General features: G+C 56.9%; 1 protein-coding gene across 5 annotated transcripts in view; it reads left to right on the top strand.

Annotated features, from left to right (window-relative positions):
* The window catches only part of LAMC3 (laminin subunit gamma 3), a 57,180-nt gene that overhangs the window by 19,886 nt on the left and 21,607 nt on the right, over positions 1-15,687 (top strand). For all 5 annotated transcript variants that reach the window (XM_073905598.1, XM_025888646.2, XM_073905599.1 and 2 more), the window contains exons 4-11: positions 631-797; positions 2,832-3,020; positions 3,097-3,214; positions 4,900-4,998; positions 7,658-7,794; positions 10,154-10,264; positions 12,159-12,351; positions 12,531-12,649. In XM_073905598.1, coding sequence (XP_073761699.1) covers positions 631-797; positions 2,832-3,020; positions 3,097-3,214; positions 4,900-4,998; positions 7,658-7,794; positions 10,154-10,264; positions 12,159-12,351; positions 12,531-12,649 — 1,133 coding nt within the window. The remainder of the gene's footprint in view (positions 1-630; positions 798-2,831; positions 3,021-3,096; positions 3,215-4,899; positions 4,999-7,657; positions 7,795-10,153; positions 10,265-12,158; positions 12,352-12,530; positions 12,650-15,687) is intronic.

The following is a 15,687-nucleotide window of genomic DNA, read 5'->3' as shown; positions in this document are numbered from 1 at the left end:
CAGAGGAAGGCTGGAAGCTGGACGTCGTGGTGGCCCCATGGGCTCACTTGTGTCTGCCCAATTCTTCCAGTCTCCTGTCCCTGTGGGAAGGTGGATGCTGTGGGAAACGGGCCTCAGGGGCTGTCCCCCAGGCACAGACTCACTGGGGACATGAGATGAGTTGGGGGCTGTCCTCCGTAAGGAGCGACCTTTTTCTCGCCCCTTTAGACACAAAGGAGGACTGTGTGAGACGGTTTGCTGGCTGCCCCCTTCCTCCACCCTGTGCCCGTGAGCTGCCCCACCTTCCACCCCGGGGGACTGGGGTGACTTCTTTCTGGGTCCCTCTCGGCTAGAACTCATTCAGCAGCAGCCTTGCAAACTTTGCCATTCCTAACTGCTGGCCTGGGGCAGCCTGCGTGCCTCAGTTCCCGCATCTGTGAAATGGGAAGGATAGCGGGCTCGTGAAGATGCAGTGGGGTTGTCCGCGGACGGAGCTCAGAAGAGCGCAGTGCGGCCAGCTCCCCGGGCACCTCGTAGGGCTTCCCTGGAGCTCCATCACTGAACAGTCGAATCAGGGGCTACCTGGCGATGAGCCCCTCCTCTGACGCTGCCTTCCTTAGTTTCGGGACCCCGATCTCCGTGTTCCCCCAGGTGCAAGTGCAACGGGCACGCCAGCGAGTGCGGTCCCGATGCGGCGGGCCGGTTGGCCTGCCGGTGTCAGCACAACACCACGGGCGCTGACTGCGAGAGCTGCCTGCCCTTCTTCCAGGACCGCCCGTGGGCCCGCGCCACGGCCGAGGCCGCCAACGAGTGTGTGCGTGAGTGTCCCGGAGCTCTGGGCAACGGGGGCCGGGGGCCATGGCACCGGCTGGGGAGCAGACTCCCTGAGACCGGCAATGGGGGCTGCTCCTGACACTAACCCCGCCCCCCCGTCACTGCAGGGATGAGGAGGGGCGGGGGGACAACGGGAGGGGGCGTGCCTTCCTCTGTCTTGCTCCCCACAAAGCACAAAGCGCTCCCCCAGACCAAATCCCCCAGTCGAGGAGGAGGTGGCTGCGGCAGGAGGGGCTGGGCAGGCCCCCCCACTGTTCTTTGTTTCAAGGGCTCCAGCCGCTAATCAAAGCCAGAACAGAAGGCCCCGGGTCCTGGGGAGGTGCTGACCTGCCCACCCAGCCTCTCCCACAGCCCCCCAGGCGGCCTTTGATGTCTTAGTCCCCATGTGATGTGGCTTTGACCACAGAACCCCAGAGACAAGCTGTAGAGGACGGTGCCGGCGTACCTTCCCCAGGGACGGGGGGCTGCACACAGCGGGGTTGGGACTGTCCATCAACATCCGTCCCAGCTTCCCACAGGCTCCGAGCCTGCTCTGTCCCCCAGAGAGTCGCCCGAACTGCTGCTTCGGGCTCCCCGAGGGCGGCTGGCCCTCACTGGGCCCTGGATCCCGGCTGCTGGCAAGAGGAGCCTGTTCACGGGCACGGTCCTGACAGCCCGGCCTCTGGGCCCACTCCCCTCGTGGGCTGGGGCTGTTGGCAGCCAGAGCTGGGGCAGGGGCGAGGACAGCCTGTTCTGAGAACAGCGCAGCGCTGTCTGCAGGAGCTTCCCAGCGTGGGCTTCTGTTGCCCTCACTGGCCTGCCTCCGCCAGGAAGTCCTCCCTGGGGCCAAGGAGGTGGTGCTGGCTGGCTCACCCATTCTGAGCCTGAGGCTGTCTCCATGGTGGGGACACAAAAGACCAAACCACTTCTGCCGTGTGTCACACGCCCAGGGGTCACATCTCTGTCCACTCTGCCACCAGCCCGGAAGCCAGGGCTTCGTGCCTGACCCCTCGCCACCGCCCAGGGCGGGCAGCCCTGAGCTCGGACTCATCTGCGTCCCTCCGGCCCTCCTGACTGTGTCCTTCTACGCCTTGGTCCCAGCTCCATCACCCCTCCTCCAGACCTGAAGCTCCCCCTGACCTGCTCACCAGCCTCTGGCCCGGCTCTGCCCGCAGCCCGAGGCTCTTGCTAAAGTGCCAGCCCAATTACACCCAGCCGCTGGCTGACCCTCCCAGAGCCTACCTTGCTCCAGGTGAAGTCCACTGACCACAGCTGCCTGGCCTCCCTGGATCAGGCTCTGCTGACCCCTTGACCTCATAGCTGCCCCCCACACCCCTCCCTGTCCCATAATGCTGCCCATCAAGTGACATGCCAGCACCCCCCCCCCCCCACCGGGCAGATCTTTTCTGGCTGCCCTCACCTCCTGCCTGGGACTCCCCCTGCCCTGAGGACAGCCTGCAGGGTCCCTCCTTCAGCTCCCAGAGCCTCCCTGCAGCCTTCCACCTGTAGGATTTTCGCTTGCTTGCTGCATCTGGCCCCCATCAAATAGTGGGCAGCACTGTGCTGCTCGCCGACCGCCCCCCTGCCACGCTGGGCTCACGACGGGAGTTGAGACGGACCGAGCAGTCCTTAGTACATACTCCTTTTTTAATGAATTAACGAGTGAAGGGGTGACCTGTATTTCCATGCATCTGAATGACCTCATGGTCACCAGGAGCCAGATCCACATAATTCTTACGGCTGAGCGGATCCGCGAGACAGCTTGGAGTGAGCCACGCTGCCACTCCAGAACGTGGCCAGCCGTGATCCGTGCGTGCAGACGGTGCGTCTGGCTTGCCTGGGAGGGTCCTGGGTCTTGGTGCCCCCTTTGCTCTTGAGAGTCCTGTTGGGGAAGATCAGTCGACTGGTCTCCGTATTCTTGATCAAGCTGGACCTTTGTGGAGCTGCCCGCTCCTTCATTACCAGGAGGTGGATTGGCCCAGACTCCCCTGCCGCCGAGCCCTGCCGCTCACGTGCTGCCCCCTGCCTCCTGCCTACAGCCTGCAACTGCAGTGGCCACTCGGAGGAGTGTGCGTTCGACCGGGAGCTCTTCCGCCGCACGGGCCACGGCGGCCGCTGCCTGCGCTGCCGGGACCACACGGCCGGGCCACACTGCGAGCGCTGCCAGGAGGACTTCTATCGCTGGAGCCCTCGGACGCCGTGCCAGCCCTGTGACTGCCACCCGGCAGGTAGCAGGCCCCACCGCCTGGCCCCCGCCGCCTGCCCCGATCGGGCCCCCACTGCCCTGTGCCCTTCCTCCCCCAGGCTCCCTGCGCCTCCAGTGTGATGCGTCGGGAACCTGTGTCTGCAAGCCCACGGTGACAGGCTGGAAGTGTGACCGCTGCCGGCCCGGCTTCCACTCGCTCAGTGAGGGAGGCTGCAGGTGAGGCGGCCACGCAGGCACACAGGAGGTGGACTGGGACTGAATGCCAGGAAGTGGGAGGAAGGGAAAAGTCGCTGTCCTTCCCTCCTGCCTTCCATCCCTCTTTCCGTCATTCCGTCTTATTCTCATTCTGCAGCCACCCCCAGCCCCACGTGAGGACTAGAGACACCCCATCCCTGGAGAATGTGAGACAGGGCATGAGTCCCTCGGAAGCCCGGCTGGTCTTGGGGCTCAAGGGCAGGCTTCCCGTGAGAGGCACTGAGCTCCTAGTGTGAGACCTGAGAAGGGAGGGCTGCCGAGAGAGGGCGGAGGGAGGACAGGTGTTCCTGGCAGAGGAAGAGTGCATGCAAAGGCTCAGAGGCAAGTGCAAGGCGAAGCTCAGTATGGATGAGCGGGGGGTGCAGGGCAGGAGGGTGCGCAGAGGAGGAGGGTCCGCTGGGGCCTTGGAGGCCTCAGGAGGAGCTGTGGACAGGTGTGAGGCAGGAGTGCGATGAGGTTGGAGGCCGCAGCAGGAACGGCTGGGAGACGTGGCAGCTCGCACTAGGGTTTGGCCACGGAGAGGCAGAGAACCGGACAGATTCCAGAGCCCCTCGGAAGGCAGAGTTGGCAGGAGGTGGTCACCGGGGAGCAGAAGAGGAATAAAGAATGAAGGCTGAGTGCCCAGGCCCCTGGGTGGTGGGAGGCCGTTCGTGACATGGGGAGCACAATGCAGGGAGAGGCTGATACCGCAGTGCTGGTGGGGCATCCGAGGGGAGAGAGACGGGCAAGGGGCTCCTGGGGTCCGGACCTCAGAAGAGGGGTTTAACATGCGGGTCTAACTCAATCACTTAATTGAGCAACACCCATGGCCAAAAAAATAAAGCTCTTAGAAACTCAGAAACACTTTTAAATGACCTGACTTTGGTTACAACAGTCTCTTTGTGTATTCGAAAGGCAGTGGAAATGCATCAGGATTGGATGGGGAGTCTCTCGGCTGCCCCACAGAATACTGAGTGGGTCTAGGCACAACTCTGGCCATGAGGCAGGAACTCAGATACCTCCCCAGGGTTTCTCTGGCCTCTGGGCCTTTGTATATGCTCCTGCCCTAGAGTATTCCCCCCACAACCCCTTACCTCTCCCAGCCTGTGTCTAGCAAACCCCTCCACTTTCTCCTGTTCTCAGCCCAGGTACCACTCCCGCAGGAAGTCTTCCCTCTACCTGTCCTCTGTCCCTCACCTCAAGCTCCTCCTTGGTGCACCTATGGCCTCTTATATTTCTTCTCAGAACATATCAAAGTACAGTATCTACCTGTTTGCTTGTCCATCTTCAGTTGACTGTAGGCTCTGTGAGGGCAGGAACCATGTCTCGTCAGATGGATGGATGGATGGATGGAAAGATGCATGGATGGGTGAGTGGGCCAATCAATAGAAGGCTGGAAGGATGAATAAATGGATGGGTGGCTGGAAGAATGTACAGATGGATGAGGGAGTGGGTTGGCAGATGGATCACTCTTCAGGTGAGTGGATGGGTCACTTCCTTGGCAAGGTGGGAATGGTAAAAGCCAGGCGGCAGTCTCTTGGGTCAGCCTACTTCCTGGTCCTCTAGGGAATGGGGAAGGATGGAGAAGTTCCCTCCCAGGAGGATGGGTTATCCTCACTCTGGAATTGCTCACTGGATACCTTTCCTACTGTCCTATCTCCTTGCAGACCCTGTGCCTGCAGTGCTGCTGGCAGCCTGGGTACCTGTGACCCCCATAGCGGACGCTGCCCCTGCAAGAGGAACGTGGAAGGCCACCTGTGTGACAGGTGGGTGAGCCAACCCGACCCTCAGCTTGCTGGGAGTGACTTAAGGGCTCGGGATGTGGAGGAGCAGGGGCAGGGCCCATACAGACCTGGGCAACTTCGCCACCTGTCACCCTTCCTGGGGCACCGTGGGTCTGCCATCCTGGAAGTTATCTAAAGGTTCTGACACTGTTTATACTCTTTTATAAAGATTTATTTATTAGAGAGAGAGAGAGTGAGTGCACGAGTGGGAGGGGCAGAGGGAGAGGAAGAGAGAATCTGAAGCACACTCCACGCTCAGCGTGGAGCCTGACGTGGGGCTCGATCTCATGCCCCTGAGACCATGACCTGAGCCGAAACCGAGAGTTGGACTCTTAACTGCGCCACCAGACGCCCGACACCGCTTATGCTTTGACCCCTACACTGATGGTTATAAGCTGTGATAGCCATTCTTCTTTTACATCTTAAAAAAAAAAAGAGAGAGAGAGCTGGAAAGGTTAGGAGAGATTCTCTGATCCAGGAATAGCAAATACCTGATACTCCTACCACTGCCCTCCCCACTCACCCCCAGGGCAGACGTCACTAGTGGAACGCCGCGGTCTTTACCATGAGCCCCACTGTAACCTCAGAATCCTCTCTGCCCTACTCCAAGAAGCTTCTACCAGTTGAGCTGTGATTCCAACCGCTTTGCCGTCTTTTGTACAAATGGAGTGTCCGAAGTTCCACAAGGCAAAATTACTTTTCCAAAGCCACATGCTCCTTAAACTTCCTCTTTGGTGTGTCCAGGGGACCTCCTAGCCCCAAGCAGTAGGGCTGGTGGACAAATGTGCATTTACCTCCTTAGGCACGCACCGTCTCCTCTTCCTGGCTTTGGCTCTGACCTCTGAAGCCCTTTGCAATGAGCGCAGGGTCTGTCGGGGGCTCTTTGATTCTCTGGCTGCAGACCTGTGTGTGAAGCACCTGACAGCATTATATCGTGGACTCGACTCTTGTCAGTGTGCACTGGGTCTCTACCGGTTCAGAAGAAGCCATGGCTGGCCCTGGCCTTCACTTGCCTAGGTCAGCCCCAGGCCACTCCCTCACCTCGTCCACATGTGGCCCGCAGGCCCTGGGGTGGGAGCTCGGCTCCCTGCTGGGACTTCCTTCCCTGAGATCCCTCAGGTGAGGAAACAGAGTGGAGTCGGGGAACCGGACCCCTACCTGGGTTCTCCCATGGCTCTGCCCCCCCCACCTTGCACCTTCAGGGGGTCCTCTCTCTGAGCCTCACTTTGCCCGTTTGTGAAATGGGGTGGCTTGCTGAGCTGTGCTCCTCAGAACCGGCTGGGCCCCAGGGGTCATCGACAGCTTCTTACGAATCCGATACCTCTGCCCCGGCTGGCTCATACGGAGCCCCCAGGTGCAGACCGGGAGTCTGTGAAATGTTTCTCCAGGGCTCCTTGGAGAAATGGCTGATCCCGGGGCTGGGGCCGGGACCATGCTGGATGAGCCCAGAGTGTCTGGTCGTCACAGAGAGCAAGGAAGTGCTTAATTAAAAACAAAACCAGATGAAAACGATCAGAAAAAACCTCTAAACCAGGCTGGGGGCCTGTGTCAAAAGGACACAAACACCGACCTGAAAGAGCTCCCAGAGCTGGAACAATTTGAACAACAAAATAAATAATGATGGTATTGGATTATAACCCAAAGAATCAAATAAATATCCATGAGTCCACACTGCTATAAACAGATGAGGGGAGAAAAATAAATAACACTGGGACGAGAGGACAAATCTTCCTGGTGAAAGAATTCCAAATAATAAATGTAGAAGGAAGGGGGGGAAATAGGAAATCGGTTTGAATGTCACAGTAATGGTCGTGATGGGCAAGAGCCACCTAATTGAGTGGGCAGGATTTTAAGGAGAAACAGTATTGGCATTGCCCCAAATATCTCCCTCGCAAAATATTCGGTAATTACAGTGGTGGTGTCCGAGTGTCTTTAATACCCCGCCCTCCAGGGGATGGGGCTGCATTTAGTGACTTCCTCCTGAAGGCAGAAGGTGCAGGAGCCCCGGGGGCGGGCTGCACCTTGACCAGGCGGTGAAGCTTGACACTCCCGGTGATCTCACAGGAGCGTCATTTACCCCAACGCGATGTGACGAGAGGGACACTTCCCTCTTATTGCTTCCCCAAACCTATGGCCCCAGTTTAATCATGACACCGCGTGATTAGAGAAACCCGAATTGCGGGGCATTCTGCAAAACATCTGCACTACTCTTCAAAAGCGTCAAGGTCGTGGATGACAAGAATACTGCGTAGACCGGAGGAGGCACCATGGTCCCGTGGTCCCGGACCAGATCCGGGCCAGGAAAACTGGCATTGGCGGGAAAAGGGCAGAGATCTTAATCAAGTCTGGGGTTTAGTACATAACGCGAACTAACGTGAACTCCGGCGAATTTCTTGGCGCGGTTAAACGCACACTTGCAACGTCGCTGATGTCAGGGAAAGCTGGTCAAGAGGCTACAGGAGCTCTCTGCATGATCTTCGCAACTCCTGTAAATCCGAATGTGTGTGTGTGTGTGTGTGTGTATATATATATATTTGGAAGTTTCCCCAGTGATTCTGACTCACCTGGATCTAGCTGGGATCCCCTGAACCTCCCTGGCTCATTTGCCACCCCCTTCCCCCGGGGCTTGCGCTCCTTTCAGATGTCGCCCGGGGACGTTTAACCTGCAACCCCACCACCCGGCCGGCTGCACCAGCTGCTTCTGCTACGGCCACTCCAAGGTGTGTGCGGCCGCTGCCCAGTTTCGGGAGCACCACATCCTCTCCGACCTCCGCCAGGGTAGGAAGCGCCTCCCATCGCCCCCACAGCGACCTCCGGGCGGGGGGGTCGGTCCTGCTCTGGGGAGATCCTGCGGTGCTGGGGACGGGGGAAGGGGTGGGGGGTGGGAAGGAGGGGGCAGCCTCAGGCTGCAGGGGAGGTGTCTCCCACGGGCTCACAAACACAGGCCACACAAGATGTGCCCCTCTGCACCCTTCAGCACTCCCCAGTACCTACCTGCACCCTTGGCTCCCTCCCTAGCCTCCAGCAGGGTTGGGAGCTGGGTAGGTGGCAGCCTTTAGATCCTGTGGGGGATTTTCTAATCAGTCTGTCAAGACTGGCCTCCCTTGACGTGTCCCAGTGCTGGGGATTCACGAACAATCCCCTGGACTCCATTTATTGAGCACTTGCTGTGTGCCAGGCACTGTGCTGAGCTCTTTACATGCACGGAACCCACGGAGTCCTTGGAAGGTAGGTATTCTCATTCCCATTTTACAGACGAGACAACTGAGGCCCAGAAAAGGTACGTCACAGAGTTTAGTGGTTGGCATCCAGGTTTGTCAGCTCCTGAGTTTTGCTCTCAGCTGCTCTGCCAGCCTTCTGTCTGGGACAGGGTCCGGGGGTACCAGGGTGCCCTGGGTCCCCAACTGCAGGTGTGTGCACGTGCATCTTTGGAGCTGGAGGGCAGTGGAGCTCTGCATTAAATCACAGCCTACAGGGACCCCTGCCGTGCCCCACAGAGTCCCCTGACCCCTGCATCTCCGCCAGGCAGGAGGGGCCCCAGACAAGGGGCAGTGCGCCCTCTGCTGGACACTGCACAGAAAGCAGGACGGAGATGGGACCCCACCTTGAGGTCACCTGGTGCGGGGTGGGGGTGGGGGGGCGCGTCTAGGGTGTTAGCATCAGATGGGACTCATTTTATAGATCCTAAGAACAATACCATTTTCTGTTCTCACGTTGAGCCAGGTGCTGGGTTTGGTGCCTCTGTCTCAGTATCTCGTATGTGACCCTCAGACCACAGTTCTCAAACTTTTTTGGTCCCTAGATCCCTTCATGCTCTTGGAAAATTACTGAGGACCTCCAAGTACTGTTCTTTACGTGGGTAGTTTACATGGGTATTTTCTGTATTAGAAATGAAAACAATAATTTTAAAATAGTTATATATTAATTCACTTAAAAATGACCAGAATAAACGTGTAACATAAAATAATATCAGCCCATGCAAAATAGCTCTTTTTTGAGGGGAAAAAAGAGGGGAGTGCACGTGTATACTTTCGCACATCTCTTTAAGGCTGGATTAGTAGAGCTCAGTCTGTTGTGATAGCGCATGACTTGCAGTTTCTGGAAAATTCCACCGTGTGTTGGTCAGACGCAGCATGAAAGATGCAAATTTCATCTTAGTGTTACTATGAAGATAGCTCGAACTCGTGGGTTGCCTGAAAGAGTCTCAAGGATCTCCCGGGGTATTTAGACCAACTTTGAGAACTGTTGCCAGGGCCAGAGGTACTCCATTGTCCTCATTTTGCGGATAAGGAACCAGCTTCAGAGAGGTGAAGTAACTTGCCCAGCGTCACACAGCCAGTGAGGGGCAGAACTTAGTCTAGCACCAGGGAGCCGCAGACCTCCTCTTTCTGACCGCTTTCCCTTCATTCCTCCCTCCTCACCCCTCCGGTGCCCCAGGGGTCAGGCCTTCACCCCCTTTCCCAGCTGCTCCCTTGGGGTCATTTGCTCTATGCCCTGCTCTGCTTGGGGTAGTGCCGTCACCAGAGGGAGGGTGGACAGGACAGGGGATGGGAAGGTCTGGGTTCTCACCCTGGCTTGACCACTTCCTAAGGAGGTAGCCTCCCTGAGTGCAGTGGGGCTAATGACACATGCATCACAAAGGACAGGCTTGGTGAGGTTGTGGTGAGGAAGTTCTCTGAAGATCTGAGGATGAGGTCAAGAACAGTACTGCCAAAGATGGCCTGTTGTTCCAGTGCCCCGTGCTGGGGTCTCCAGACTGTGTCCTATGTTGTATTCCGGGCCCACTGAAGGGGCGAGGCAGGCTCAGAGGTTTGACCTTGCCCTAAGCAGAGCCAGCACCCTGAGCTTTCTCACACTTCCTGGGGCTACCTCCCCCACTAAGACCCCCATGCTGACTCTGGGGTGGGGGTCCGAGCTGCCTGGCTGTGGGCAGCATGGAGCACCAGCTGGCTCTCACCACCCCCCCAACCCCCACCTGTCTCTAGAATGGTCTCTCCCCACCTACCGGGGTCAGTTGTTTCAGGCTGTGCTCAGGCCTCTGGGGGCCATCAGTGGGACCCCTGGGAAGGATGTGAAGAGGGAGGGGGTGGAGGCCACCCTCCAGAGCCTCACACGGCCATGTGTGTTTGCTGTCTAGGAGCCCAGGGCTGGCGGACCGGAAGTGTGGGGGGCCCGGAGCATCCTGCACGGTGGAGCCCAAGGGGGCTCCTCCTGAATCCAGAAGACGAGGAGGAACTTACGCTACCAGGTACGTGGGGTTGGCAGGGCTGCCCCACGTTCATTTCCTGCTGTGCCAAATGACCACCAACCCAGTGGCTAAAAACAATGCAAATTTATTCTCTCCACGTCCTGGAGGACAGAAGTCTGAAATGGGTCTCCCGGGGCTAAAATCACAGCATCCACAGGGTTGCGCTCTGAGGCTCCAGGGGAGAATCTGTTCCCTTGCTTTCTCCAGCTTCTGAGGGCGCTCACATCCCTCGGCTCGAGACCCCTCCTCTGTCTTTAGAGCTGAGGGGTCTCTCCCTGTTGTAGCTCTGTGACGCCAGTTCTTCTTACTCCCTCTTCCGCAGCAGGAAGGGCTTTGTGATTACACTGGGCCCCGGCAGATGATCCAAAATAATCTCTCTACTCTAAGGTCAGCTGATGAACAACCTTTATCCCATCCGCAATCTTCATTGCCCCTGCCATGCAACATACCGTGCTCACAGATTTCTTGGATCAGGACATGGATACCTTTGGGGGCCATTTTTCCACCAACCACATGCCCCGCAGAGTCTGCTGGAGCACCCCACCCCCGGCCTGCTTTCTGATCAAGGGCTTGCCACCAGGCTCCTTCAGCGCCCAGAAATCCCTGTGCATCAATCCATCAGTCTCTCACCCCGCCTGGCCATGACACCCTCCTCCCAGGGTCCTGGGATTCCTGCAGAAGCAAGAAGTTCTAGATTATTCTGAACCACCCCCCACCAAGTAGGGCAACTTTGGTCTCCTGGGAACTGTACCGGACCTGGAACCAGGATCCGGGAGTCCATTCTTAGCTCTCCCATGGCCAGATTCCGGGTCCACTGGCTCCCCCAACCCAGTCCTGCCCTTGACCTCCCTCTCCGAGAAGGGCTGGAGCGATGGCGCGCAGACATCCGGCTTGCTTTGTGGACACAGCACCTGGCAAGAAGCAAAAGTCCAGGGGTCCTGAGACCCCCGTCCCGGGGCAGGTGCTCCAAGCTCAGAGGTCCAAGAGCACAAAACACACACTACTCTGTGGCTGCTTTGTCGACCGCCTTAAGAAAAAGTAGTTTTATGCTTAAGAAGTATTTGCTGGGTCCTGTGCCGGGCGCTGGGCACAGTGCAGTGGGTAAGGCAGGTGGACGGACTCAACCATTTTGATTTCACATCTTGATACGCACCACATTCTACCAACACGCTCTGCCTCCCACTGATTCCTGAGTGCCGGGGGACGGGAGGGAGATAAGCAGCGAGGGGCCGGTGGGGCCCTTTCCTGCCATGTGGGGGTTTTTAAGCTGAAGCCGTTGGAAGATACAGAAAAACAATCCCGAGTTCGAAGGCTGTGATAGGGCCCCTGGGTCCTCTGTGTTTCTTAGGAGGCCACCACCTTCTTTCTGCTCGAAACATGTTCTGACGCCCGTGGAAAGCGTGGCCTCGGGGCGGTCAGCGCCCCTGCTTAGCCACACGTGTAGCAGGCTTACCTTGTGCGTGCTCTGAGCCTCACGAAGCGCCCCCACGCGTGGGACCACCAGAAGCTGCTGGTGGGGTATTGTGAGCACGGATTGTGACGGGGACGGCTGGGTGCCACCACCGTGTGCAACATGCGTGTCTGCTCTGCTCCCAGAGACTCCGTTATCCCAGGCTTCACTTATAAAACCCAAGCTCGAGACAGTGACAGCAGAGCAGTAAGCCAGGCGTGGAGCCCTGTGTTAACTGCAGGGGCAAAGGGACATGAAGCCGGCCTGCAGGGGGGTGTGCGGCCACCCTCAGCGTCTGCTTTGCAGGGAGCCTTTGGCTTTCTCCCTGCTGTCGCTTTATCTTGTTTGGATATTTAATTGTCAATAAAATCAATATACTGGAGACACTTAAAATCTTTAAAATTAAGCTAATTAAGTGAAGACAAGCCTTTCTCTCGTCTTCAGAGAAGTTCCTGGGAGATCAGCGGTTCAGCTACGGACAGACCCTCACACTGACCTTCTGGGTCCCCCCCGGGGGCTCCCCACTCCCCGTGCAGCTGAGGCTGGAAGGGGTGGGTCTGGCCCTGACTCTGCAGCACTCCAGCCTTTCCGGCCCCCCCGATGCCGGGCAGCCCGGGGAGGTACAGCTCAGGTTCGAGTAAGTGTCTTGCTGTGTCCTGAGAGCGGGGGCCGGGCAGTCAGGGTGGTCCCCGAGGTCTGGGCACACGTGGATCGTCCTGTGGTCTGGGGCCTCCTGCCCTCTCTGCCCCTGCTGGAGGCTCCTTGGCACCACCTGCCCCCAGCCTTGGGTTCCAGTTTGATGCCCTCCCCTGCCAGGTTGCAGGAGACCTCTGAGGACGTGGACCCTCCGCTGCCCCCCTTCCACTTCCAGCGGCTGCTCTCCAATCTGACGGCTCTGCGCATCCGGGCTGTTGGTCGGAGCCCAAGCCCTTCTGGTCAGTAATGATAAGGACAGCCCCCATCCCCAGAACCAGCCAGGTCCCGGGGCTCCTTTGTGCATAGCCTTGCTGAGTCCCCACAGCAGATAGTTACCGCCCCCGTTTTACCACAGAGACCCCTGAAGGTCAGCGAAGTAGGACCCTTGCCAAGGGGCATGTAACTGGTAAGGGCCGGGAGGGTGGACCCCGAGGACAGAGGCAGGCGCTGGACAGGTAAGGGGCCCGAGGGTGGACAGCTCTAAGAGAAAGATGTGTGGCCATGAAGCAGCCAAGAACTGTTGCGTGCCGTCCGGCCACGGCGGAATCCACCACTGCCAGAAGGCAGGATCTCTGAGGGTCCTCTGTGGGCGCTGGGCTCCGGAGCAGGCGAGGGTCCCAGAGTTGGCGCCTCCTGCTGGTCACTGGTGGTATTGCACCTAAGCCTCCCTGAGCGCAGATCCAGTTTCTGAACCTTCTCACAGAGGGGGCTGGGTCAGGACCCAGCTTTCCAGGGGGCTTTCTCACCCTGCTCACATGGTGATGGTCCTGATGGTCCTCTGACTGTTCCTGGTTCCCCCTTCTTTCCTTAATGTACTTTCTCCTTCTCTCCCTAACCCCCCCCAACCCCGGCTCCCATACCTATATGTGCCTAGACTGGACATCTTCAGTACTCCCCTTTTAGAAGAGGTATCTCACATAGGACACCCCTTTACTATCTGGAAGGGAAACTTAGAGATATTATAACCTATCTAGACACAATTTTTAAAAACCAATATAGTATCCTAGTTGTAATCTACAGAGCAAATAAAAGGAAAGTAAACGACATACGAAAGTAATTGATTTCCAAAGTGTCAGTGCTCAGGCATGACCACACTGGACAAGAGTTGTTGTGACAAGAGTTTCCCCCACTGTGATGAGTAAGTGTGCGTGTCAGAGAAACCGAAGCTCGGGAGCCACTTGCAGATGTGGAGAGCAGGGAAATTGTGACGCGGAGGTGTGTGCCTGGCTAATGCTAGCATAAAAACCAGGGTCAGGATCAGCTGTCCCCAGGCAGACTTACTTGAGCGTGTGGCGGGCTCTCACTGATGGAGACAGAAGCCGTTGGTTTGCGTGGCCACAGGCGGCAGGGAGATGGTGAGAAAGGGGGTGCAGTTTTGCCACCTTGGTCAGTGCAGTTCTTTGAAAAGGTTTACTTAGCCTTGGTGGTTTCATTGCTTCGTCAGGGGGTAAAAAAAGCCTTGGCAAAGTAACCATCCATTTGTGGGTGAAGCTGTAAAGCCAAGTTTCAATTACCCATCTGAATATGATTGACCCTTGTTCCTTAAGCCTTGTACATTTGTCATCTTGAAATCATCACTAACTCGGATTATTGGCCAGATCACTGTGAGTGGGGCAGTTAGAGGGGACTATAGCGCAGACAGGGTACACACTGGTGACAGACTCCCAGAACTGGGGGGTGGGGCACCAGTGACATGATCTTCTGAAGTGGTGAGTGACTCTCGGGAAGATTCTCAGCATCACAAAGCATGGCGTTCCCTCCACGTTAACAGTACCTGCGTTACTAGACAATCCCATGTACACTTAAACATTCAGAAATGCCTTGTGCTAATGTTTAAAATGGAGTTGGAGTCTGGGCTCACATGTTTGCAAAGGGGCATCCCTGCCCCTTTTGGCATCCAGACGGACATTTGAAAGTCATGGGGGTGGGGTGCCTGGGTGGCTCAGTCGTTAAGCGTCTGCCTTCGGCTCAGGTCACGATCCCAGGGTCCTGGGATTAAGCACGGCATCGAGCTCCCTGCTCAGCGGAAAGCCTGCTTCTCCCTCTCCCACTCCCCCTGCTTGTGCTCTCTCTGTCAAATAAATAAAAAAAATTTATTTTTATTTTTATTTCTGCTCATGTCAGGGTGTGTGATAGCCCTGGGCCTTGTCTCCCCATCATTGTGACAACCAGAACAGCCACAACTTGCTTCTAGGGAGTGATTGGCTACTTTTGAGAACCTTGACTTCCGGGGCGGCTTCAAGTCCAGGCTTGGGGGTTGTAACCCAGCCCCTCCTGCCTCAGCTCCCTCGTTCTCTTTGGAGCTTCAGCCCCATCATCCTTGCCTGCGCTCCCCAAAGCCTCCCTGATCCCCAGGTCACCCTGATGAGCCTTCTTGTAGGAATTTCATTTCTGCCACTCACTCAGTCTTCAGTTAACAGATGTTCACAAAGCACCTACTTAGGCCGGGCCTGTGCTGGGTGCCGGGGCAAACTGGAGAGGCAGGTGGGCATACCGACCGTCCCTCTCCCTGCCCCTCCGCCAGCCCCGGACCTCCTTTTCCCACTGATGATGTTCTGGGCTATCTCTCTCCATGCACTTGCTTTTTTTCAGCGAATAATGTGTCTTGGAGGCCGTTACTTGTCTTACACATAGAAAAGGCTGGTTGTCCGTCCACCACTTATTGTTCCATGGTATAGATGCTCCCTAAAGTTTCAACCATCCCCCTATTCCTAGACATTGAAGTGGTTTCTGGTTTTTCACTATGCAAACAGTGCTGCAGAGAACAGGGAAGAGCTCCATAGAGAGGTCTTTGTCTCCTTGTGCAAGTCTGTCTGTAGCATCAATTCCTCAAAATGGAAATGTTCGGTGTTAGGTCAAAGAGGGCACATTTTAAGTTTTGATACCTGCTGCCAGATTGTCCTACAGAAAGGCTGTACCAATCTTTGTTCTCAGGGCACGTGTCCACCCTCCTCCACTGTCTGCCTGCTCTGGTTCTTCTCCAGGGTTGATGGATCATTGTTATATTTTGCCCTAAGATTCTAGTTTTCTGGAGGAAGGTTGGTCTGATAGGGGCTCTCTTGCTTCACTAGTAACAGAACCCTCAATTAAGCGTCTGCCTTTGGCTCAGGTCATGATCTCCGAGTCCCGGGATCAAGCCCCACATCCCTGGGGCGGGCTCCCTGCTCAGCAGGGAATCTGCTCCTCCCTCTCACTCTGCTTCTCCCCCTCCTCGTGCTCTCTCTCACTCACTCTCTTTCTCAAATAAAATCTTTAAAAAAAAAAAAAAAAGGAAAAA

This window comes from Callorhinus ursinus, unplaced genomic scaffold, assembly GCF_003265705.2.
Source record: "Callorhinus ursinus isolate GAN/ISIS: 27379988/994484 unplaced genomic scaffold, GSC_fseal_2.0 scaffold24, whole genome shotgun sequence".
NCBI classification, from domain to species: domain Eukaryota; kingdom Metazoa; phylum Chordata; class Mammalia; order Carnivora; family Otariidae; genus Callorhinus; species Callorhinus ursinus.
Note: the sequence above shows the minus strand (reverse complement) of the source record. Positions and strands in the feature narration are given on the sequence as shown.